The sequence below is a fragment of the Bubalus kerabau genome, chromosome 1 (assembly GCF_029407905.1).
Source record: "Bubalus kerabau isolate K-KA32 ecotype Philippines breed swamp buffalo chromosome 1, PCC_UOA_SB_1v2, whole genome shotgun sequence".
Classification (NCBI taxonomy): domain Eukaryota; kingdom Metazoa; phylum Chordata; class Mammalia; order Artiodactyla; family Bovidae; genus Bubalus; species Bubalus kerabau.
Window position 1 is genome coordinate 171,176,709 of NC_073624.1, and position 23,411 is coordinate 171,200,119.

The 23,411-nt window shown below is 46.2% G+C and overlaps 2 protein-coding genes and 1 pseudogene across 18 annotated transcripts in view; 2 read left to right on the forward strand and 1 right to left on the reverse strand.

Moving 5' to 3' along the window:
- The first annotated feature begins 485 nt into the window (after positions 1-485).
- On the forward strand, positions 486-1,884 carry LOC129622726 (tubulin alpha-1B chain-like; annotated as a pseudogene).
- Positions 1,885-3,069: 1,185 nt separating this feature from the next.
- HNRNPH1 (heterogeneous nuclear ribonucleoprotein H1) lies at positions 3,070-12,183 on the forward strand. 13 transcript variants are annotated; one of them, XM_055539265.1, is made up of 14 exons: positions 3,071-3,224; positions 3,685-3,840; positions 5,119-5,274; positions 5,484-5,627; positions 7,052-7,190; positions 8,141-8,319; positions 8,399-8,470; positions 8,527-8,660; positions 8,808-8,943; positions 9,338-9,397; positions 9,490-9,549; positions 10,242-10,334; positions 10,785-10,834; positions 11,427-12,183. In XM_055539265.1, exons 2-13 carry the CDS (start codon positions 3,744-3,746, stop codon positions 10,832-10,834), a joined length of 1,320 nt encoding a protein of 439 aa, XP_055395240.1. In that variant the 5' UTR covers positions 3,071-3,224; positions 3,685-3,743; the 3' UTR covers positions 11,427-12,183. The 13 variants fall into 13 exon arrangements, with proteins under 13 accessions (XP_055395232.1, XP_055395240.1, XP_055395236.1 ...); XM_055539261.1 differs by having other exon boundaries at positions 8,548-8,660; positions 9,490-9,579; XM_055539255.1 differs by having other exon boundaries at positions 3,072-3,224; positions 9,490-9,579.
- A 2,418-nt stretch (positions 12,184-14,601) lies between these two features.
- RUFY1 (RUN and FYVE domain containing 1) overlaps positions 14,602-23,411 on the reverse strand; it is a 68,043-nt gene continuing 59,233 nt past the window's right edge. For 3 of the 5 annotated variants that reach the window (XM_055539202.1, XM_055539219.1, XM_055539214.1), the window contains exons 13-18: positions 22,969-23,088; positions 22,180-22,309; positions 20,458-20,552; positions 17,859-17,907; positions 16,085-16,162; positions 14,602-15,184 (exon numbers count right to left, since the gene is read on the reverse strand). In XM_055539202.1, coding sequence (XP_055395177.1) covers positions 15,038-15,184; positions 16,085-16,162; positions 17,859-17,907; positions 20,458-20,552; positions 22,180-22,309; positions 22,969-23,088 — 619 coding nt within the window. In that variant the 3' untranslated portion in view covers positions 14,602-15,037. Of the gene's footprint in view, positions 15,185-16,084; positions 16,163-16,243; positions 17,715-17,858; positions 17,908-20,457; positions 20,553-22,179; positions 22,310-22,968; positions 23,089-23,411 lie in introns of those variants that run through there. The other 2 variants (XM_055539207.1, XM_055539210.1) reach the window with 2 other exon arrangements.

Below are 23,411 nucleotides of genomic sequence, written 5' to 3' on the forward strand. Positions count from 1 at the left end.
GAACAGGGGAGGGACTTAGCTATATGTGTATCCATTCTCCCCCAAAACCCCCTTCCAAAGATGTGTATTTTTTAAAGACTTTGAATATATATTGCCAATAGCCCTCCTGTGTACTAGTCCAATGTGCATGGAATCCCACATCTTGGTGACTTCAGCCAAAATGCCCTCTATTCTCCTCTAGCTCCATTTGCAATTGAGGGCAAGCAGCATCACCACTTTTGTCCATCTGAGTCCTCTTCACACCTAGTAATAATTTTCCTTTTCAAACAAGTCCTATTGTACCCTGATGAAGACCTGCCAAAGCCTTCTGCGTTTGGAGTTATCACCATTGTCAAGGCCTAAACGGCCTTTCAGGATTGGGCCTTGCCTACCGCTGTGACCTTATCTTGCATTACCTTCATCCTCTATTCAATTTCCTCTTCAGTTTTCTAACCCATTAAAACTGGAAAACGGAGTGTGTTACTTACCTTGACTCTTAGCTTGTTGGGGATGGTAGCCAAGACCGGCGTCTATTTCTGTTGCCTGCGCCTGCTAATCCGTAGCCCCCAAGTGTGAGTGCATCTCCATCCGCGTTGGCCAGGCTGGTGTCTAGATCCGCAATGCCTGCTGGGAGCTCTACTGCCTGGAACACGGCATCCAGCCTGATGGCCAGATGCCAAGAGACAAGACTGTTGGGGGAGAGGACTCCTTCAACACTTTCTTCAGCGAGACAGGTGCTGGCAGGCACGTGCCCAGAGCAGTGTTTGTAGACTTGGCACCAAGTCATTGATGAGGTTCGCACTGGCACCTACCACCAGCTCTTCCACATTGAGCAGCTCATCACAGGCAAAGATGCTGCTGCCAATAGCTATGCCTGAAGTTACTACACCATGGCAAGGAAATCATTGACCTTGTCTTGGACCGAATTCAGAAACTGGCTGACCAGTGCACAGGTCTTCAGGGCTTCTTGGTTTTCCACAGCTTTGGTGGAGGAACTGGTTTTGGGTTCACCTCCCTGGGGATGGAATGTCTCTCTGTCAATTATGGCAAGAAATCCAAGCTGGAGTTCTCCATTTAACCAGCCCCCCAGGTTTCCACAGCTGCAAATGAGCCCTACAACTCCATCCTCACCACCCACACCATCCTGGAGCACTCTGATTGTGCCTTCATGGGAGACAATGAGGCCATCCATGACATCTGTTGTAGAAATCTTGATACTGAGTGCCTAACCTACATGAATCTTAACCTCCTTCTTAGCCAGATAGTGTCCTCCATCACTGCTTCCCTGAGGTTTGATGGAGCCCTGAGTGTGGATCGGACAGAGTTCCAGACCAACCTGGTGCCCTATCCCTGCATCCACTTCCCTCTGGCCACATCTGTCATCTCTGCTGAGAAAGCCTACCATGAACAGCTTTCTGTAGCAGAGATCACCAATGCTTGCTTTGAGCCAGCCAACCAGATGGTGAAATGCAACCCCTGCCATGGTAAATACATGGCTTGCTCCTCCTGTTGTACTGTGGTGATGTTGTTCCCAAAGATGTCAATGCTGCCACTGACACCATCAAGACCAAGCATAGCATCCAGTTTGTGGATTGGTGCTCCACTGGCTTCAAGGTTGGCATTAATTACCAGCCTCCCACTGTGGTACCTGGTGGAGACCTGGCCAAAATAAAGCAAGCTGTGTGCATGCTAAGCAACACCACAGCCATCGCTGAGACCTGGGCTCACCTGGACCACAAGTTTGACCTGATGCATGCCAAGCATGTTTTAGTTCAATGGTATGTGGGTGAGGGCATGGAGCAAGGAGTTTTCTGAGGCCCATGAGGACATGGCTGCCCTCGAGAAGGATTATGAGGTTGTGTGGATTCTGTTGAAGGAGAGGCAGAGGAAGGAGAGGAATACTAGTTACCATTCCTTTGAGGCCTGCAGCATGTCATACTCAGAGCTTCAGCATTAGCTAGCTGACAGGCATAAAAACTTTGACTACATTGTCTTCGCTTTCAACTGTGATCATGGATTGCTTTTCCATGTGTATCTGTAAGACTCCTGTCCTGTCTCAAAACTAAAGATTTTAAGGAAAACAAACAAACACAAAACCCCCAAAACTGGATGTGGCTTCTACATCATTGCAGGGGTGAAAACATGTTTTACTTGTATCTACCCATGGTGGTACTCAAGACAGACCTGTGCTGTGTTACCCCTGGCTTGAGGACAACTGGGATCAGCTAAGGGGAGGACTGGGAGGCAACAGGAATGGTCCCAGTTTCTGCAGTGCTGCAGGAAATCTGGGATTATCCACTAGTCTCGAACATCACTAGTGTCTTATGAGCACGCGGGGCGACCCACCTGGGGGGAAGCCGTAACGGTTATCTGCTTAGCTTTGGGAGAATTAAGCGGGAACCTGCTCGAGAGAGGGGAGTCGGGCGCGCACCGGCGGCTCAACCTGCGCTCACGAGGCGCGGCGGGACGCGGCATCCGGCGCCCCACTCTCGTGCGAGCGCCCCGCCGGCTGACCCGAGGCGAGGAAGCGGGGGTCGCAGGGTGGGAGTTCGTTAGGGCAAAAGCGGGGTACGGGACTGAGGCACGGGCACGGAGACCCCGCGTGGGTCCAAGCCCCAGGCCCAACGGCGGCAGGTAAGGGGCAGTGGCGGGGCGAAGGCCTTGGATGCGCTCCGGGTACCGCGGAGGTGGCTTCGGGCGCACAAGAATGCCGTTCCGCAGCGCCCGGTTGGTCACGGACTGGCTCTAGGGAGAAGAGGAGTACTGGCGGCGCGAGGGCGGGGAGCCTCTGTACCTTCAGGTCGGGCAGGACTGCGGATAACACGCTAGGGACACCTCATCACAACCCAGAGCCCGAAACTCTCATACAGTTCCTATGAAGAACTGGCTGCCGCCATTCCCCTCCCCCTTCTGAAGGGTAAATCGAGAGCAGTTTGAAGGAAGACGCATGCGCGAGAGACTAAACCCGCTAAGGCGCGCTAATCGCGGTAAGGCGCAGGCGCAAAACAGCCTAGTGGGTTGAACGAGGTGGGTGGGGCTGAACCAAATACGCATGCGAATAATAATTAGCTGGCTGGAGTGGGCCGGCTCGTAAAACTACGCATGCGTCCGAGCTCTGTGTGACGCAAGAGGGCGGGGCGGGCACCTGGCTGCGCGTGCGCAGAGCTTGTTCAAAGGGCCTTATTTAGGTTGCGCAGGCGCCCACTAGCCATTTCGCCTCAGCCGCGCCGAAGTTGTGTTTGCAGGTGAGTGTTTGTTGTTCGGTGTTTACCATCCAGCGTCCCCTGAGGCTGTCAGTTTTGCGAGGATTGCTTGCCCCTGGGTCTGTGTAGAGCGTGAGAGTCTTTGGCAAGGTGAGAGCTGCCGTTAGGAGCCAGGAATGGTTCGCCGAGTTGCGGCGGGGCCGCTGAGGCCTGCAGGCCGCGCCGACTCTATTGTGTGAGATGTCGGAGGAGGCGGAGCGGAAGCGACCGCCGCCATTTCCTAGCCTCCACGCTGGCGCTAGGCCGGGTTCCCCCTCGGCTTGGGGCCACGATACTTGGTGCGCAGAGCGGCTTCGGGCGTCCGGCTGCTGGCAAGTGGGGCACTCGTTGTTAGATTCGCTGGGGTCGGAACGTCCTCACGGGGTCGACCCATCCTGAGGCTCCGCGGGCAGGCGGGCCGTCTCGACAGCGGAGGGCTGTTTCATTTTAACGTTTTTTCCAGGTCTGACTGCCGTCCCGGGTCTTGCAGTCTGATTCGACGCCAGCACCCACTAGGAGACCATGATGTTGGGCACCGAAGGCGGTGAGGGGTTCGTGGTGAAGGTCCGGGGCTTGCCTTGGTCTTGCTCTGCAGACGAAGTGCAGCGGTTTTTTTCTGGTGAGTCTGAAACGGAGGCTGGAGTTAAGCACCTGGGGCCGCAGGGCGGGCGAGCGAGGAGGCGACAGCGACGACGGCGGGGCCGAGCCCGTGGCGCCCCCTAGTGGGGCGCGGGCGGCAGCCGTTCCCGCTGTCGAGCGCGCCCAGCCGGCTGCGGTTACGCAATGGAAATTGCGAAAGCCCCACCCGCCCGGCGCTCCTGGGGGAATGCGGCCTCTGGTGGAATTTTTGTTTATCTTTTTAAGTATTTTTCTCTGGATGTCTTTTCTTACAAAGGATAAATGGGAATAGACCGGATTTTCCCCGCAATCTTGGGAAAATTTGCCGAGTAGCTCAGCAAATACCTTACAAATTTAAACTGCTAACACTTTTCAAATTTGGGTATTGATTTGAAAAGGGGCATTCTGTTTCGGAAAAAGAAAATATCGCTTCTTAATTTAAGACAGTTTTCCTAATCGGGATTTGGTAATTGAAGAGTTCGTGGTCTGGCTCGCTTTATAGTTGAGGGCACTGAAACCCGGGAAAGTTTTCTTGCCTGGGTAGCTTTTTTTCCAGTATGTAGGTTTCCTTGAATGTCTGCCAAATGCCCGTGTTCTCATTATTAGTGTAAGATTAGACTGAAAGATGATATTTGGTAGAAATTTACAGGTTGGAAGGATATTTGTAGTATTGACTTACTATCTGAATTCAGTGTATGTAACGGAAAACGAAAACAAGAAGCAAGTACATGGGAAGCCACCTTGCAGTGAGCAGGACTGGGTTTGGCTTCAGCTGTGCGTTTGGAGCATTTTAGCTTGGTAACATTGATCCCCTTTCAGGTGAGTATTGGCCCTGCAGTTCGGATTTGAGCAAGAAACTGTGATGTTGCTTCTAGTAAGGTAAAACTGTCAAATACCCCGGGTCAAAAGTCCAAACCAAGTGTATTCAGAAAAGACCATAAAATCACAAAGTCCAGATTGAAAAATTTGCTGAGGAGTTATTAAAAGTATGTTTAATGGACACACACAAGTAATGAGTTGGAGATAAGTTCGGTAAGAAACTGCTTTGAATATTGGATTTTCTTGATGGATTGGAAATGTATTCAGGGGAATAAGAAAGTTTGGTCATGAGAGGAAAACTGCTTAATTACTAAGACACCTTAGGAGTTAGTAATGTTGCTCATTCTAGGTTTTGCAAATGATTTCCTTTATAGTGGGGGTATGTATAGGCATTTTATCTGTATCGCCCAGAGGTGGTTTTTAGTTTTAAATTCTGTATTAACGGTTGTTTTCTTTCCAGACTGCAAAATTCAAAATGGGGCTCAAGGTATTCGTTTCATCTACACCAGAGAAGGCAGACCGAGTGGCGAGGCTTTTGTTGAACTTGAATCAGAAGATGAAGTCAAATTGGCCCTGAAAAAAGACAGAGAAACTATGGGACACAGATATGTTGAAGGTTTGATTTACGTTGCCCTAGTAACAGTAAATAAAACATTAAACAAATAGAAATCTATCTTACCCCTTCTGAATTTTAGGTATTTGACCGCATGGAAATGGTCATCTAAGAGTTTATGGCAGCTCTTCCTAGATTATCTAAAGACCCAGGAAGTCTGAACGTTGTTCTGTAACTTTCCGAAGTTGACTAATTCTAAGCACCTCTTTCAGTATTCAAGTCAAACAACGTTGAAATGGATTGGGTGTTGAAGCATACTGGTCCAAATAGTCCTGACACGGCCAATGATGGCTTTGTACGGCTTAGAGGACTCCCATTTGGATGTAGCAAGGAAGAAATTGTTCAGTTCTTCTCAGGTATGTAGTCGTGTTTGTTGTTGAGCAGTGAGTTCTGGCTAGCAGCTGGCAACATGTGATTGAATAGACTTAAAAGTTGAGAAGCTTAGATATTTAAATAGGTTGTGAGTATATGCAGATGTTTTCTTCTTCCTGGAGACCGTCAAATAATTTAAGCCCATCTTAAAGGTGGATTAATTATTTCCAAAATGCTAACTTTGCTTATATTTAGTATTGTAGTTCAGAGTAGATCTTTGAGGATTGTCCTCAACAACTTAACTACTTTCCTCACATTGCTCTTCAGCAAAATACTTCACATTAAAGGTAAGATCCCTTAACATTAGATTAGTATGTTAGGCTGTTGTAATTTATGGCAGGTGTCTATATTGTAAGACACAGTAGGTACTGGGGTCAGAAATGTCTCTAATGATCTCATTCTGTTTATGCAAGAAAAACTAGGGAAAGGAAGTGTAGGTTGAATGTAGTCTTAGTATCTGAAGTACAGAAACTGTTTTGAAATTGTTTTGGGCCTAAAGTATTTGAATGTTTAGCAGAATGTTAGAGCATATATCTTAAATATTGTTGCTTAATATTCATGATGTTATAAATTGGAATTAACAAATCCTTTCATGGTTTAGTGTAGTATGTATTAAAATTTTGACTATTAGATATGTATCAAGTCCTAATGTTTTGCCAGAATTTTTGAAATCAAGTCTATTTTTACTGTTTTTGTCTAAATTGGTGAGAATTGAATGCTATCTGTCAACATCGTTAAATATGAACATAATTTCATATCTTCTAGGAAAGTGCTTTAAGTCCTTTTTGTAAGCTTGGGAATGTATCCACGGAAAGGATTTTTCATAGACGGAATTTCCAGAAGTGAATCATACTACTGTTAGAGAATAAGAGTGCATGATTGTGCTGTGTTAGATCAGTTGTTTGTTGAAAGCTTAGATTGTATGTTTGTCAATTGTATGACTAAGCAATGTTTCAATTTGTATATGAAATGTTTAAATATGTAATTTTTAAAAACTGAAGTTCCACTAACTTTAAAACATTGAAAAATATGAAATGAGGTAAAAGGTGTATCTTTGAATTTAGCAAAACTATTGTATTTAATGCTTGAAAATGTGTGTAATTCTTGTATAATTCAACATTAAGTTGCATAGATAAATAAGTGTTTTTAATTGTTGAATTCTTAATGCATCCTGTGTTCCAAGTGTTTTCTTGTATACCATGTCATGGGATGTGTTAAGAATTGAGTTATAGTTTGTAATAATGGAACTTCATATTACTGCAATGCTTTTTTAAAGAGTACTTGTTGAAAGCATACCATTCACCTAAAGTTAAAATTCTGGTTTATTTAAAGCTATAAGAAGAATCATTTCTGGGCTTGTGATGTTAATATTGCCCCCCTACTGGGGTTATTTGTCCTTGGGTTGAAGGGTTGGAAATCGTGCCAAATGGGATAACATTGCCGGTGGACTTCCAGGGGAGGAGTACGGGGGAGGCCTTCGTGCAGTTTGCTTCACAGGAAATAGCTGAAAAGGCTCTAAAGAAACACAAGGAAAGAATAGGGCACAGGTGGGGATGGATGGTTGGTTGGATTTGTCACTTTTCTTATGGTAAACAATTAAATCCATATTCTCTCTGCTTAGAATCAAGGGAAAAAAAATCTGATTTCATAGTCTATTTGATATTTTGCCACAATTTTCAAACTTTTCCAGTGTCAAAAGTCCGATAGTACTTTCAGATTAAATTTTAGATTTTAAAATTGTCCCCAGTTAATTTGATCTACTTCACAATTTTGTAAGAATCCTAATTAACCCTAGTCAGTGGAGTTGAGAGACTATGGTTTTAAAAATGTTAATGCAAACCTGGCTTTAGCTGTAATAACACCCACCTAGTAAATTAATATTACCATAAGAAAATGTGATACTTTCTGATCTTGTTTTTAAAGTTGAAATGCAACAAACTTTTTCTTGCTGTATAAATATTCTGCATATGTATTAATAAGCATAGCTTTCAAGAAATTGTCACAAAAGGTTTTATTCTCTTTGCTTGTGACTATTTTTCATTGAAGCATGCGCTTACCTATGCTGATTCCTACTAAAAGCATAGGCTGGGGAATTTATTGGCGGAAGGAGATGTGTAGTGTGGGCTAGACTGTTGGTGGAGGCTGGCTTTTTAGCCCACTTGCTATACATGATGCCAATGGATTTAAGACATGAAATGTTGAAAGTTGAGTGGAATTCTTTCCCTCCTAAGACATTTACAGTACTCCTCTCTACCCCTAAGGTTGGGCGCTCTGCCTCAGAGGAGGATGTTTTTCTCCTATAAAGTTTACATTAAATCTTAAAATTGAGTGAATTTCTGGTCATTGCCTATGCAAATATAAGAAATCTGGCTTTAAATATTAGTCAGTTTCATGGCTATGACTTCATTGTTTTCTTGTGTAACTAAATAACCTGTATGAAATGAACTAATGTTTTCTCTCCCTTCCCCACCCCCCTTCCTCATGAACAATGCTTTAGGTATATCGAAATCTTTAAGAGCAGTCGAGCTGAAGTTAGAACTCACTATGATCCACCACGAAAACTTATGGCCATGCAGCGACCAGGTCCCTATGACAGACCTGGGGCTGGCAGAGGGTATAACAGCATTGGAAGAGGAGCTGGCTTTGAAAGGATGAGGCGTGGTGCTTATGGTGGAGGTATGTAGACTGTGCAAGTGTCATGAGGTCTGTTCTTGGCGAGTGTTTTCATGTAGTGATAGTACTTTTTGTCTTTCAGGTTATGGAGGCTATGATGATTATAATGGCTATAATGATGGCTATGGATTTGGGTCAGATAGATTCGGAAGAGGTAAGGTAAGAATTGAATTTCTCTTCTGAGGGATACTTACACTCTTGTTCATCTAGACCTCAATTACTGTTTTTCAGGAATGTCAGATCACAGATACGGGGATGGTGGCTCTACTTTCCAGAGCACAACAGGACACTGTGTTCACATGCGGGGGTTACCTTACAGAGCTACTGAGAACGACATTTATAACGTAAGTGGAGGGTAGATGGATAAATTGTCTATTTCAGTATAGCGGTACAAACGTGGTGGTGGTTCTACTTAAGTGAAGCAGCATGTTAAAAATTTTGTTTCTTGTAACAAGGTTTGATTTTGATTCTTTGAAATACCTTGTATTTAGTTTTTTTCACCACTCAACCCTGTGAGAGTACATATTGAAATTGGTCCTGATGGCAGAGTAACTGGTGAAGCAGATGTCGAGTTTGCAACTCACGAAGATGCTGTGGCAGCTATGTCAAAAGACAAAGCAAATATGCGTAAGTGTGATTTAAGGATTTTGGGGTCTCTTTACAGATAGTTGTGTGACTAATGATTATAATAGAGGAATACTGAGGATGTGAAAATTTTTTAATCTAGTGATAGGGTTCTGTGGATCTTTAAAAGTTCTTGGGTTGCTATGACTAAAATGAATTTGATAAGTTAATTTGATAAGAACACTGACTTAAGGTATATGCTTGATTGACAGACTTAAGCGATTTAGATGAATGCTTGACTGCTTTTTAAAACCTGCATGAAGTAAATCACCTGAGAACAAGCAGCTAGAATTTTTTTTACTAAAAGTAATAAGTTCACAGATCTACTTAAAAGAACTTAAAAGAGTTTATCTTCTTTCACCAACATATATTTTCAAACTTTTTTTTCTCATTTCAGAACACAGATATGTAGAACTCTTCTTGAATTCTACAGCAGGAGCAAGCGGTGGTGCTTACGGTAGCCAAATGCTAGGAGGCATGGGTTTGTGTAAATATCACTTTAGTGTCTTTTTTTTAAGCTAACCTTGTATGCCTTTTCTCTCATTTCAGAACACAGATATGTAGAACTCTTCTTGAATTCTACAGCAGGAGCAAGCGGTGGTGCTTATGGTAGCCAAATGATGGGAGGCATGGGCTTGTGTAAATATCGTTAGTTTTTTTAAAAACCAAAACATTTATATTTATAGAAGTCAATTTATATAAGTTAAGTTAATTTATATATAAGGGGTTTAGCAAAATTTAGGCAAAGAAAAGTTTTTATTTGAATAGTATGCATTAAATGTGAGTTACATAAAATGTTTAGAATAGATAAGTTGGTTTGAAGTACTTGTGGGGGAGGGGACTGTAGAAAGAAATTAGTTGAATTGTTTAAGTATGAAGTATAAGCCTAAAATATTTAGCAAAAAAGCACAGGATCAGAATAAATTGTTGGGCATAATTAGGTGTTCAGTGATACCTGTGTATTGAAACACCCTTATTATATGGAATCATGGGGGAAAATCCCATTAAATCCAATTAAGCAGTTTCATAAGGTGTTGTCAAAATGCCTCTACTTAAGGAAACGTGGATTCAGTCCTGCTGATGTGTATACTTTTGGCCTTGTGGTTTTTAAGTGTTTGACTAGCTCATACAATGGATAGAAAGGTAGTCTGGTCATAGGCAATAGGCAGAAGGTGGTACAGCGGGCTCTAGTGATACTAAGATCAAGACTGGAAAATAATAGATTTAGAATTACAAGCCGGGTACCACCAGGTACCACATTACATAAGAAACAAGGTTCTAATGTTGTCTTAACTTAACAGCAAACCAGTCCAGTTACGGTGGCCCGGCCAGCCAGCAGCTGAGTGGTGGTTATGGAGGCGGCTATGGTGGCCAGAGCAGCATGAGTGGATACGGTAAGTGTTTTTTTAATATACTTAGAATAAGTTTCAGGCAGGTTTCTTTAGTTGGGAATGTTCAGGCTCCTTTTTTGGTAAAATTGGGTTATTAAATGTATGTTCTTGATCCTAATATAAATATTCAAATAGTTTAATTTTCAGAATCAATCATTGGGAGGGGGAAGTATTCTATGAATTCAAAATAGTCGATATTGCAACTTTGAATAATGTCGAGCCAGAAAACGTCTGCCTCCGTTTGTTAAAACATTAAAGTCGTTCTCTTTTTCTGTCTTTTTGTTAGCAGTAAATCCATGTTAGATGGAGGGAGAATTTAGAATGGTGGTTGGGTTCAAGACCGTATTTACTAGTCAGTTAACCTAGGATTGGTTTTATTAATTAATTTTTTCAGTTGGTCTAAAGAATGGTGATTTTGGTATTATAGTCTTACCCTACAAAATCCTTTTGCAGACCAAGTTTTACAGGAAAACTCCAGTGATTTTCAATCAAACATTGCATAGGTAAATATTTTCTCAAAAAATATAATTTAAATTCCCAATAGCAAATATTGATATGTTGTAATAACACTTTCTATAGCAGTCAATGGCTCTTATTTAACTCCATGGAGGCTGCCATCTTGGGCACAGTGAGTTGCCTTTAGTCCAACTTTATTGTCTCACTTCCTGCCCACCATGAATAGGAAAAGCAAGAGATTGCCCCTGTGCTCCCTATTCATACATGCCATTCAATGGACACATTGTGAATGTTTACGGTAAATTTTTTTTAAAATGCTTTGTTTAGCTTTAAAAACAACATGAAGTAATTTTGCAATTTTTGAAAAACACTAGTTTTCCTTTAAACTTTTTTCAACGTTGATCCTGAAGCATCCAAATAAATGGTAGCACACGAGTCTGGCAAGTTGGTACTGCAGAGAAAAGGGGTTTATTGAGACTTGTTTGGAGTCGGGAGTCCCTTTTCCCAAACATGCTTCTCGCCACTTGGACAGCAGCCATTTGTACTCGTATACTTTTTAAACTTTTTTTTGGAATGCTATATTTTAGTTGACTGCTAATCTGATACTTATCCTGACTTGTCAAATTGATCTCTTTGCAGGCAGCCAAGGAGCAGTGAACAGCAGCTACTACAGTAGTGGAAGCCGAACATCTGTGGGAGTGAACGGAATGGGAGGGATGTCTAGCATGTCCAGTATGAGTGGTGGATGGGGAATGTAATTGATCCTGATCACTGACTCTTGGTCAACATTTTTTAAAAGAAAAACTTAAGTTTTAACAGTTTTGCAATACAAGCTTGTGATTTATGCTTACTCTAAGTGGAAATCAGGATTGTTTTAAAGACTTAAGGTTCAGTATTTTTGAACACATTCATCTAGGATGTAACAACTAGGTTGAGTAAACTATTACTGTTAAATAATTTTCAGCTTTTCTCAAGTTAGTTCTCTTGTAGGATGTACTTAAGCAGTAAGTGTATTTAGGTTAAAGCAGTTGAATTATGTTAAATGTTGCTCTTACATCACATTACATTGAACACTGTCTGGATGCATGTTGAAAGACATGCTTTTTTTGTAAAACTCAATATAGGAGCTGTGTCTACAATTAAAAGTGAAACATTTGGCATGTTTGTTAATTCTAGTTTCATTTAATAACCTCTATGGCACGTAAGTTTAAGCTTTTTTTTTTTAAGTTAATGGGGGAAATTGGACACGCAATACCAATACTTTAGGATTTTGGTCTTGGTGTTTGTATGAAATTCTGAGGCCTTGATTTAAATTTTTCATTGTATTGTGGTTTTCCTTTTAGGTGTATTGCGCTAAGTGAAACTTGTCGAATAAATCTTCCTTTTAGAAACCGCACTTTGTCTGGTCTGTGCTTCGGTGTCACGTGGACTGTCTGTTGGTGCTTCCTTGCTGTCTGGGGCGTAGGTGAACAGTGGCCCGCGTCTCTGGCTGTGGCAGACAGGCTTGGCAGTTGTGGCTGTTGTGTAGATGTCTTCAGACTTTTCCTTCCAGTACAGCTGAAGGTAAAGTAAGCTTTGGGGTTCTGTGGAAGGTCTGTATGTTTGGCCTGGCTGCACAGGATGCCATCTGAATTGCCTTTGACTTGCTAAGCACTTGCACAAGGCCAAGGGGGAGGCAGAAGTGTCCTCTGTTACGCTCTGCATGTCTCTGCTTGAGCATGGCTGAGGAAGTGCCAGCGGCAATCTTGTGGCATCTTTTGAATTTTGATTCTATGAGGTACCTTCTAGAAGGAGCTAGCTCATAGAGGACTTTGAAATGAGATTCAGTCTTTTATTTTTGCTTTGCTCCTCAAGATCAAGTCTGCTTAGGAGCAAAATTACTTGATAAAGTTAATTTATAAAGTATAAAGCTATCAAATACTTCTGAGAACAAATGATTAGTTTTAACTCTAATTGAAATCTTTATTGTAGGTAAAACTCAATGGCATTTGCTAGGAAAGTAGTAAGCAATACAGGTATAGTTCTAGAATTACCTTCAGACACTTAACACTGGTAATTTGGGAATTGCCACTCATTCATCATCCCTCTAAATTAAGTTTGCTGCATTGAGGTTAGAATTCAGAATTGGAGCTGTGAACATAGGCTTGTGCTGTTCGAAGCTATTTTTATCTGCTGACAGTGCTGAAGGGGTGTGGTTAGTATGGCGAAGGTAGAAAAACTGCTTAGAATGATAGCACGTCTTGAAGATTGCAGTTGGCAGCACTACACGAAGATGTACTGAAGGACTCTGTATCCTCTTGCCCTTCCATGTGCTCTGAAAACTGGGTGCATACCTTCAGTTGGGTTGGGGATACAGAAGTATTCTAATGTTGTATAAATTGTGTTCTGCAGGCTTGGAGAGAATTTTCTGGGGATGCACTGTTCTAAACCTAGTAATGCCCTTGAGATCTTTACTTGGTCTGTGTCTGGGGAAGTCAGGCACAAGGCGAGTGTTCCTTCATCTTCCCTAGTCCTTTAGTTTTTGGTTTTTTAACAAGGAACATCTTTGTTGAAGCAACTTGAAAAAATACCTAGAAACATTGTTTCTTTGGAACACTGTACTCCATGGGCCAGCATCTTCACCCTGGGAGTTTGTTAGGAACGGTCCGAGTCTCCAGACTTCGTGTCATTTATCATGACCCTTACCCCTCCACAATCTGTATTTAAGCTGGAGAAACACCGCCTTTTATCTGTCCCTCCTTGTTTGCCCAAGTAAGGGGAAGTTTGCCAAACCAGAAACTGAGGGTTCCAAAGTTCAGGTACATAACTGGTGTCTTAAATTCTTTTCCATGAAGCTAGATATTTAGTATCCAGCACAAGCATCCTTTGTGAGTAGTGCTTGGGGCATGGGGCAGGGGCAGGTTTTAGAAGAAATCAGGATGATAAAGGGAAGAGCACTTAGTGTGGTAGCGGTGGGAACTGTCAGAACTGTCTTGAAGCAGGGAGGTATCCTGCTCCCCTTCTGTGTGCAGATGAGACAGGCTGAGGAGTGACTTAACCTAAGGCTCCCCAGCAAGTTGGAGTAAAAACTGGGCACACTGCAAACAAGGTGCAGATCTAATGCTAGACCACTTGGGGGAAGTGTGGTATGTAAACATTGGGAAAAGTTGGGCCCTGAATGAGGTTAACAAAGCTGCTCAGATTAGGTTAGGGAAGAGGACAAAGTCCCTTTTTGCTGCCATGTGCTTCCTTAAATAGGACTCAAAAATCTGCACTTTGGAATGAATGTAGCTTTGAAGCAGGGCACACAGTTTTGGAGGCTGGTCACAGATCTGGGACCTAACGTCATTGAACCTTCCATGTTTCCCATCCGTAACGGTGTGGTTAGGTGAGCAGATGTGGAATCAGCTAGGCTGTGGGTGTGCCTTGTGCTAGGACAGAGTACAGAAGGAAGAGAGCCAGGCTCTCAAGCAGAGGCTGGACAGTCAAGGTCAGGACGCTGGTGAGAGGTGGACTTGGGCACTGAAAAGAGGCCTTGCATACAGATGGGCTGACCTGTCTGATTGTGTTACAGTACTTGTTAGGCCTGTGTAACCTGAGTACTCAAGGCCGTTAACCGGTGGAGGGAAGTTAGGGGGGCTGTGTGTTGTGTGTAGGGGAAGTAACAGCTGAGCTTGTCCTTTATTCAGCTGGGCAGCAGCCTGCACCCTAGAACCCAGCAAGCTCAGGCCTCTACCTCAGATGCAGCCACCCTCACTGAGGGCCTCTAGTCCTGAAATGGGGCTTGTTCTGGGCATCCTGTGAAGCTGACATAAGCTCCTTCATTATACCAGAATGAAAAATAAACAGTTTTATTGCAGGGCTAATGATGGATATTCACAAGGGTGTGAATTTCTTGACTCTGAAGCAGGGGAAAGCATGCTGGGGTGGTAGGGAGGAAAAGGACCTGATTATTACAACTAGTTGGGCTGTTGCAAAAGAGGTTAATTCTTTGGAAATTGAAAAATGATAATAGCAAAATCATGAAGTTGCATCTGAACCAAAGCCGGTGGTGTCAAGTGAGAATTTCAATCCAGAGGAGTTGATTCCGTACAACTTGGAAAGGAGAGGCATGTGCAGCTTCCAGTCCTGTGTGCTGCGTTCCAGAGGGCCAGCAGCCCAGCTTGGGAACCAACCTTCCAAGTCCTGGACCAACTCAAGACCCAGAGAGTTTGGCACTGTTTTGTGGCTGGCAACTGGTCTAGAAAGCAGGCCCTGCTGAGGCCTCTGCCTTAGGAGCTGGTGGAGGAGGAGCACCGCTGAAGGAGCAGCGTGTGGCAGCTGTCGCACACACGGACTGGTCTGGGGTAGGAGGGCAGGGCCAGCTCATTACTGGAGCACGCGTTACAGAAGATGTGGCCACAGTTCCGGCAGTGGTGCTAGAGGGTGAAAAGAGGCAGTTACCGACTCTGCTGTGCTGCCTGGGCCTGCACACCCACTCTAGTTGACCAACCTTTAAAAGTTTAATACCCTAAAATCCCTCCTCCAGAGGCTTGTATCATTTTGAAAGGGGTTCTTCTAGACCTCGTGTTTCTACATTTCTGTTCCTGTAAAATCCATGGAGTGTTGGAGGGGGTGTCCAACGGCACGAGTAAGCTTCTTTTTCTTTGTGTTTATTGGACTTGACAACTCTGAGTTGGTAGTCAATGATACTTTATGTGCCTGGGTATGTTCCCTGTAATTGCTGCATTCCATGGTGGTGACCCAAGGTTTCTTTAGCTAGCCACTCATCAGAAGTCCTTTAATAAAGGCTCTCTATTTTGTGTGGCATCTGTGTCTTGCCCTGCCCAACTGGTCAATCAAGGCCTGGTCAACCTTGGACTGAAGGCTGGGCCCAAGACCACGTGTTCCTGGAACCTGAAGGCGGGCTACACAGGCAGAGGCAGATCCACTGGCCGAAAGTGCCCTGCCCAGATAGCCCCCTGGATGCCAGGCTTAAGCCTAACTGCCCACAGGCTCCCCATAGGCTCTGGCTTTGCCTAACTAGGCCAGATTCTGGCCCTATTGCTGTCAAAGACGTTTCAGCTCACACACAGCTAGACCACTTCTGCAGCAAGCAGCCCAGCTCCCAAATCACTGACAGGACTGGTGGAGACAGGGCCTGTGCTAATGCGCTGAGGTCCCTGAAGGGGGCCAGGCTGGGAAGTCATCTGCCAGCAGACCAGTGAGCATGAACCCAATGCAGCGGGCCTAGACCTACGGGCCTTCTCCAGAACCAGGGCCCAGGCAAGGTACCAACTTAGTCCCTGGGCGAGCAAGTGGAGGGCTACCCCACATACCTTTCTCCGGGAAATGGAGAACTCCTTTTCACACTGCTTACAGTGTGTAGCTTCATCGTCTTTCAGCCAAGTATGGCCCTGAGGAAGAAAGAACACATGGTCCTATTTTATGGCTTGGCTCCTGATGAGCCTTTAGCCATGTTCATCCTTCAGCCCAGCATCGACTATCCCTAATAGCACCTGGTCTGCTTTTGAGGCACTGCCTCTTCTCCACTAGAAGTGGTCCCAGGATTGTCCCCAACCCTGACCACAGCTGGAGCTCATGTGCTGCAGCCTGCCTGTCCTGGGGCTTCCTTGTCTCTGCAGGTTGCCAGATTCTCCAGCCTCACATTAACCTGAGACTCCTCCACTCCCTTTCAGTAAGTGCCCTAGGGCCGAGGTGATCAGAATCAGGGTCTGGTGCTGGTATCTCCATCCCTGGCTGAGACATTATCCAAACTGCCCCCTAAACTGGCAGGAGGAAGACGGGCCAACCCTGGCAGCCAGACTAGAAAATCTGTGACAGCAGTCCCCGCTGAGAAAGAAGGGCAACGTGCTGCGGAGGCAGGAGGCGCTTCTCCAGACACACTGACGTCCTGATGCTCAGAGCTTCCTGGGGAAGCAGAGGAGGCAACTGAGGCTTAGAGAGATGCCTTTCTGGAAGTCTTTCTAAGGGAAAACCGGGATGTGCATTTGCTCGTCTCAGAGACTGAGCTGTTCAAGGGTCAAGCGCCCCAGGCACTTTAATGGCGCCTTGGCTTCTGTTGACCATCGCTTTTCTGATGACACAGAGATATGGCTGGGAGGTGCAGCACGGGCCCACCGTGCTTTCAGCCTTGTGTTCCACCGCTCCAGGAAGCGCTAGGGTCCCATTTCATGACTTATTCTCCCTCTAGCACAGTCAGCTGACATTTTGCGCAAACACTTGTTTATATCTGCAGGGGATAAAGACAGCTCACAGCAATGACATCTAAGGAGCTTTTCAGTCTACAAGGGAGGCTAAAACAAAACTGATGTGGACTGCAAGTCCAGGCTGCTGTTAGTTGCCGTGACAATTTGCTGCTTCTGACCTGAGCGGCCTGGCAGTCAAGTGCCTGGAGACAGAAGGGTCTCTGCTCCAGCAAGTGCTGCAGGGTCCCCTGGGAAGACGGCTGTCTGCACACTGCTGCCAGAGCAGAGCCGAGGCTGAGGGTCAGAAACTCCTGCCCTCTCCTACTCCACTCTCGGCCTCAGCGGGCTAGCTCAGTGCCACACTGGGTCACCTGGCCCACATGTCCCTGCTCTCTTAAGTGGGTGTGCCATTCTGCCCTCCTCAGAATGGTTCAGAAACTTGGCCCAGCTGAGGGTTTAAATGGCCCCCGGAAATGGCACAGGGCACTTTAATGGGACAAGGTGGCCTCTAGCACCTTACCTGGAGGAAAAGGTCTTATTCTGATCGTTAAAAAAAAAAAAACAAACCTGGATCTCTTTCTGCCACTTTTAATTTCCTTCATTAGGGCACCTATGATCTAGGTCTAATGTCAAACTGCAGCTGACGGCAGACAGACCAGAACCAGAGGACCTTGACTCCTCCAGGACCAGTTCAGGCCCTACTGCTTGTCCGCGCCACCATCTCAGCCTAGACACACAGCTCTGGGCAGCATTTTCTTATCTGTAAATACGTGATGGGAGCCAGGAATCAACCACATATTCTCATCTGACTGTTGTGAGAAAACCTAAGAGCATGCTAATATATTAGCATGGGCTGACTGATAGCTACGAGTAGTGATTCTTAATAACATTAATAGTCCAGTACCTTCAGTGCCTTATTTACTTCTTTGATGTCTTCCATCTTCAGCTTTGACCTTAAAAAAAGAGAGAGAAATTCATAGCCTCACTAAGAGGGACTTTCAAGCTCTCATGAAGTAAATCCACAGTTAACTTTTTGGCTTTGTGAGGGCAACAAGACTGTAAGAGAGGAACGTGGTAACATGAGTTCTTACAGAATAACTTCTTTCCACCTTTTTACAATCCCAGAGTCATCTCACTGTATTGGCTCGTGTCTGGGGCGGTCTTGAGGCTGAGCCTCTGGACCGAATCTGGCCCAAGTTATACGCTGTTGAGTTGCAGCAGGGTTTAAAAAGGCTTTGAAATAGTTGCAATCATTTAAAAACTGAGAATGATCTCATAAAAGCCCATGTTTCTGGCTTCTCTGAGCAACTCTTCCAGCCTGTGACATGTGTGAGGGGCAGGTGCACTCCCTCACCAGGTGCGGGACCCCGCATCTGTAGGCCTCTCTGCCCCTCTCTTGCTGCCAGCTCTGTCTAGAACAGCCAGGCTCAGGGGGCACGGTTGTTTGTTCTTGTTCCATTCTCATTCATTAATGGAAGAATAATTCCTTAGTTCCCCACATAGAAGACAGGACCGAACACAGTCTAAAATGGCAGAATTAAACCAGATAAAGCAGAACACTACGTGTATGTCAAAGCCCTTTTTTAAAAGCTGAGGTTAGCTTAAACTGTCACTGGATTTGCCTAACCTAAGTGTCAGAGAGGAAGGCTGTGAGTCACAGGTTAGACTTCTAGGGAAGGACGAGGAAACCAAACTCAAAGCCTTTGAAAGAAAACACCCTGTGGCCTGCAGGAATGCTTGCAGGGGCTCCTCCCCTCCCCGGCCCGGCTACAGAAGCAGGCGGGTAGACGGACAGGGCCAGAGGCTGCCTGGGACACAGAACTTCCCTGGGAAATACAATGTGAGAATCCAGAGGCGTGTCTGCAGCTGGGGGAGGCATCTGATAATGGGCTTTCTCTTCTCTGTCGTCTGGTGGGGGCTTGCATAAAGGAGGGAACGGGGAGAAAACGTGCTGACCCACCCCGGCTGTGATGGGCACTCTGAAGGTGAAGGCTGCTAAGGGCGGGGGTGCCTTTCCAAGACCAGAATTTGTCTGCTTTTCTGAGGCCTCTGCCTTACTAGGAGTGTGTCTCTGACTCTGCTGTTTGTCCAACGTGAAGAGCACAGGCAGGAGGAAAGAAACGGGGCGAGCCATGTGAGAAGGGGGAGGGCACCCTGAGAATGCCTCCCTCTCTCTAAATACCGCTCGCATCCAAGAAGCAGCAGGACGTCAGCGTCCACAGCTGGTTCTCAGTAGTTTCAGGGAGCCCTCAGAGCTGGCTGGTGCTCTCCGAGAGCTCCCCCTAGGAGGGGGCAGCGCATGACACACTCCACCTGTGGGGGGCAGGCGGCCCTCAGGGGAAGGGACCAGCGGCCCTGAGCTGGTCTAGAAAGAGCTGCTGAATGGGAGAGGAGAGGAAATGGGCAGCATCTTCACATTACCGAAAAGACCACATTCTCATCAGAGTCATAACATTCTTCCTTATACTTTTGTGGGCTACCGCACTGCTTGAGACCTTCCAACTCTGCAGACAGAAAGCTCCCAAGCTTGTGCACACATGTGCACTACTTGAGTGTGTCTGGTTTCCTCTGCTCTGAGCTCCCGTCTCTGGTCACGGTGTGTCCTGCACCGGGCCTGAGCCGGGCTCTGCTGCTAGCTGAGCCTGCACCAGGACTCAGGTGGGCCGTGAGTCAACCTGGGATCTCTGTGGAGTGACGGGAGAGAGACAGGCTTGTTCCTGTCTCTCGTTCCTGTCAACAGGGCTGACAGACAGCCCTGCTGGGGGCCAGGCCCACCTGCGAGGCAAGTGACAGAGAGGTAGACACTGACTCCTGATGACTTTTTTTTTTTTGCTTAAGCCAGTTTGAACTGGATTTCTGTCACTAGCAACCAGGAGTTGTGACTTGAGGAGAAAAAGCTACCCACTTTGTTTAAAAATGCAACAATCACACAAATGGGCACGTTCCACCGCCTGCGGTGTGACCTACCAAAGTGTCCAGGACTGGGACATCAGGGAGGAGACCTGTTCAGTCAGAGGGCACACAGAGCCGCGGGGTGTGCACTCCCGCAGTATCGCCCGTCGGAGGCAGACAGGCAGACTCTGGCAGATGCGAGTTTACAGGCGCCAGGGAGGGAAGTGGTCGCCAGACTTGCACTGTGGCAGGCTCACAGTCGCAAGCCACAGCACTCCCTTTGGAGCTAAACACACAACCCTCTTATCACTCATCTGGTTCCCCTGGGACACAGACACTCAGTTTGTGACCGTAAGACTTCCGGTCACTAGAAAAGGATGTTCTTGATGAATTAATTAACCCAAACCAGTGCTGTGTCCCTGAAGCCTGACTTCCTGGGCAGGGGGTTCCCCTTGAACAGCTGGCAGGCCTCCCTGATTGCCCTTCCCTGGACAAAAGGACACGGCTTTGCGGCTCAAGTGACGTAGTGGGCAGGCTGCTGTGACTCTCCAGGGGGAGGTGGGCCCGGTGGCCCTGATGTGGGTGGCAGACAAGGGGAGTGGGTTTCTTACTGGCTGAGGTGCAGACCCATTTCCTGGAGGGCTTGTTCCTGCTCATCACAGATCTTCTGTAACTCTGCCTTCTCGTCCTGGAGCTCCCGCAGCTCCTAAAACAAACCAACCAGATGCTTGACACAGAACTCAAAGTCCTTTTTTAAAAAAAAAGGTTTAGTCATCACAGTGACAAGCAGGTCGGAATGTTTTTCTTTTTTTCCTATTTTTAAATTTTGGTCATGTCACATGGCATGCAGGGTCTTAGTTCCTTGAACAGGGATTGAACCTTCACCCCTCTGCAGTGGAAGCATGGAGTCTTAGCCACTGGACCACCAGTGAAGTCCCTAGAATGTTTTGCAAGAGCAAGGAACAGTTTTGTTGTATCAATCTCATTCACAACAGGGTTATTTCAAGAAACACTTGTGTGTTTCTCCAGATGGACAATTGGAAGGGAAGCGCTTCATGAGTGGCTCTGCAGTGTGGAACGTGGGGCAGGAAACATTCCAAACAGATTTTTGCAAAAAAAGTTTTTTCTGTTTCTATTAGAAGACAGATTTGTATCAGGGAAAGCTAGTTTAGGAATAAACTATTTTGGAAAGAGCTGGTCAAAATTTTCTGAAAGTAAATGAGCAAGGCTGATGAAAGCCAAGATCTGGGATCTCCTTCATGGCCCTGAGGGTGGCAAGCCCTTCCAGGGGCCCTGAGCCATGGAGTGAAGCTCAGCGGGGACGATGCTGATGACTCTATAAACTGGGGTGAGCACACCTTGAGGACACAGGCTGGCAAGGGCAGAGACGAAGACTCGGAAAAGTAACTTGGTTTTCAGGGCTGATCCCAGGGCAAGCAGTAGGGCTTAAGGCCTGAGTGGGGGGCAGTTCCCACCTCAGCCACCCCCTGGGCCTTCTGCCCCAGAGACCGTTTAACACGGGCTCACAAGAGCATGCTAAGGCTTCCTGGTGAGGTTAGATATGCTGTTTTGTTCCTTTTTCAGGGTATGTGTAATTCAAATCTTAGACCAAAGTATTTTGAAGTGATGGGGGAGTGTTCCATCATGCAGAACTTTCTAGAAGTCCTTTCCTCCCATCTCTGAGCTTGAGTGGCTCCTGGAAAGCTCTCTCCTCACTAGCAACCCCCATGCTGGACCTAGCAGGCTCTCCCATGAGGGACTCTAGGTACTTTCCAATAGAAATCAAAGGGCTTTTACCTCAGACTGCAGCGGTGCCCATTACTGTGCTCAACAAGACAAAACCCGTGTCTGGGAACTGCCCCAGCGGCACAGGAAGGCTGTCTGGGGTCACTGCCCAAGCCCTCCTTCCTCTGCTGTCACACCTAGGGCACACAGCCCTTCTCTCTGCTCTTTCACTGTGACGGTCCCTCACACTTCCTGGCGGCTCTGCATGGCTGGCCCTGCTTCACCATTCAGTCCTCTGCCTAACTGTCACTCTCTTCCCAGGCCACCCTCCACCCCGGTGTGGGGACACGCTCCTGTTTTCTTCTCTTCATAGCCCTCATCACTGAATCTCTGGTTTGCTCGCTGGCTTAGGATTTGTCTTTGTCTTTTCCTCCTGAAGCAGAGGCTCCGAGGATGTGGAAACAGTGTCCCAGACCCAGAGCTGATGTGTGCACAGCGGGGACGGACTCTGCAGCCGCCGTGCGTCTCACTTGCTGGCTGGGAGGCTCTTGGGCAGGAGTTTCTGGAGATCTAGAAGCTCTTTTTCTCCCCAAGACAGTCCACCTTACCTTTTTTAATCCTTCTACTTGTTGTAGCTCTGCTCGGAGTAAAGAGGAAGTGTCTTTCTCATGCTGTAACTCTCGCTGAAGAGCTTGTCTTTGTTCTTTTTCTGATTTCAGCTCTTTCTCTAGACTTGCGCTGTTTTTGCACAGTGAACTTGAGTTAGTCTCAATGAGAGATCTTCATGGAAATGCACAATCCACAACCCAAGTCACCACATCAGAAACAGGGGATGCACAGCAATCTGAACTGTGATGTCAGCATACAGACCCTTCCACAAAGCATAGAAATAAGGCTCCCGCTCCCCCAGGGCCATCTGCACCTCCATAAGAAAGACCAGGAACACATCAAGGAAAGCAGGCACAGGCACACATTTGATAGTTACACAAATGGAAAGGGAGGAGAAAAGCTCTAACACTTGTGGCTGCACACACAGAACCTACTACTGAGATGGAGACATCTATTCTGCAACATTTATGCTGCTTTTTAAAGGGGCCAGCTAACAGTGGAGGATACTGGGGGCTCGGGACAAGGAGGAAGCTACTAAGGGGTGGGGGTGAGTTTCAGTTTAATCCTGATGCCTTTCTCACCAGCTGAAAAGCCTTGGGGACTATACTGAGCCCCCATGAAGTCGTTTTTCTCATTTGTGAAGTGGGGAATAGACACCTCATCTCTCATCCTAATCCTAGCCTTGCAGGGCTCACCTGTGAAGTGGGACACTGTCTGCCCCACTTGGGAGATGGCCTCCCCCATCCCTGCCACACCACGAAGCCACCTGCTGCCTCCGGGGCTCCTACCACTGCTCGTGCAGCTGGGCAAGCTGCTGCTGCAGGGCGCTGCTCCTCCCGCTGAGCTCCCGCTGCAGCTTGCGGCTCCGCTCCTCGGCCCCCTGCCTCGCCCTCTCTGAGTGCTGTAACCTAGACCGAAGGAACCAAATACTTGTAAGGAAAGGATCACTCCTCACATTTATCATGATTTTTGCATATCCTTGCTGGCTTTCTTTTATTTTAAAAAATTAATATATGATAAAATTGACTCCTTTGTGTGTATAATCCTATGAGTCTTTAGCACAGGCATAAATTCAAGTAAGCATTACCACAATCCATTCTAACAGGTGACATAGACTATTTCCATCACCCCGCAAAACACCTTACCACTGCCCCTTTGAGTCACACCTCTCCACCCCAAATATCATATATTAATACACAGAATTATATTTCACACAGCCTTTTGAGACTGG

What these genes read in the sequence shown, in the direction of transcription:
- HNRNPH1 (XM_055539230.1), top strand. Translation starts at nt 3,744, where the DNA reads ATGATGTTGGGCACCGAAGGCGGTGAGGGGTTCGTGGTGAAGGTCCGG. An exon ending in AAGGAAAGAATAGGGCACAG is followed by an intron (nt 7,191 to 8,140) that starts GTGGGGATGGAT and finishes ACAATGCTTTAG; the next exon opens with GTATATCGAAATCTTTAAGA. An exon ending in GCGTGGTGCTTATGGTGGAG is followed by an intron (nt 8,320 to 8,398) that starts GTATGTAGACTG and finishes TTTGTCTTTCAG; the next exon opens with GTTATGGAGGCTATGATGAT.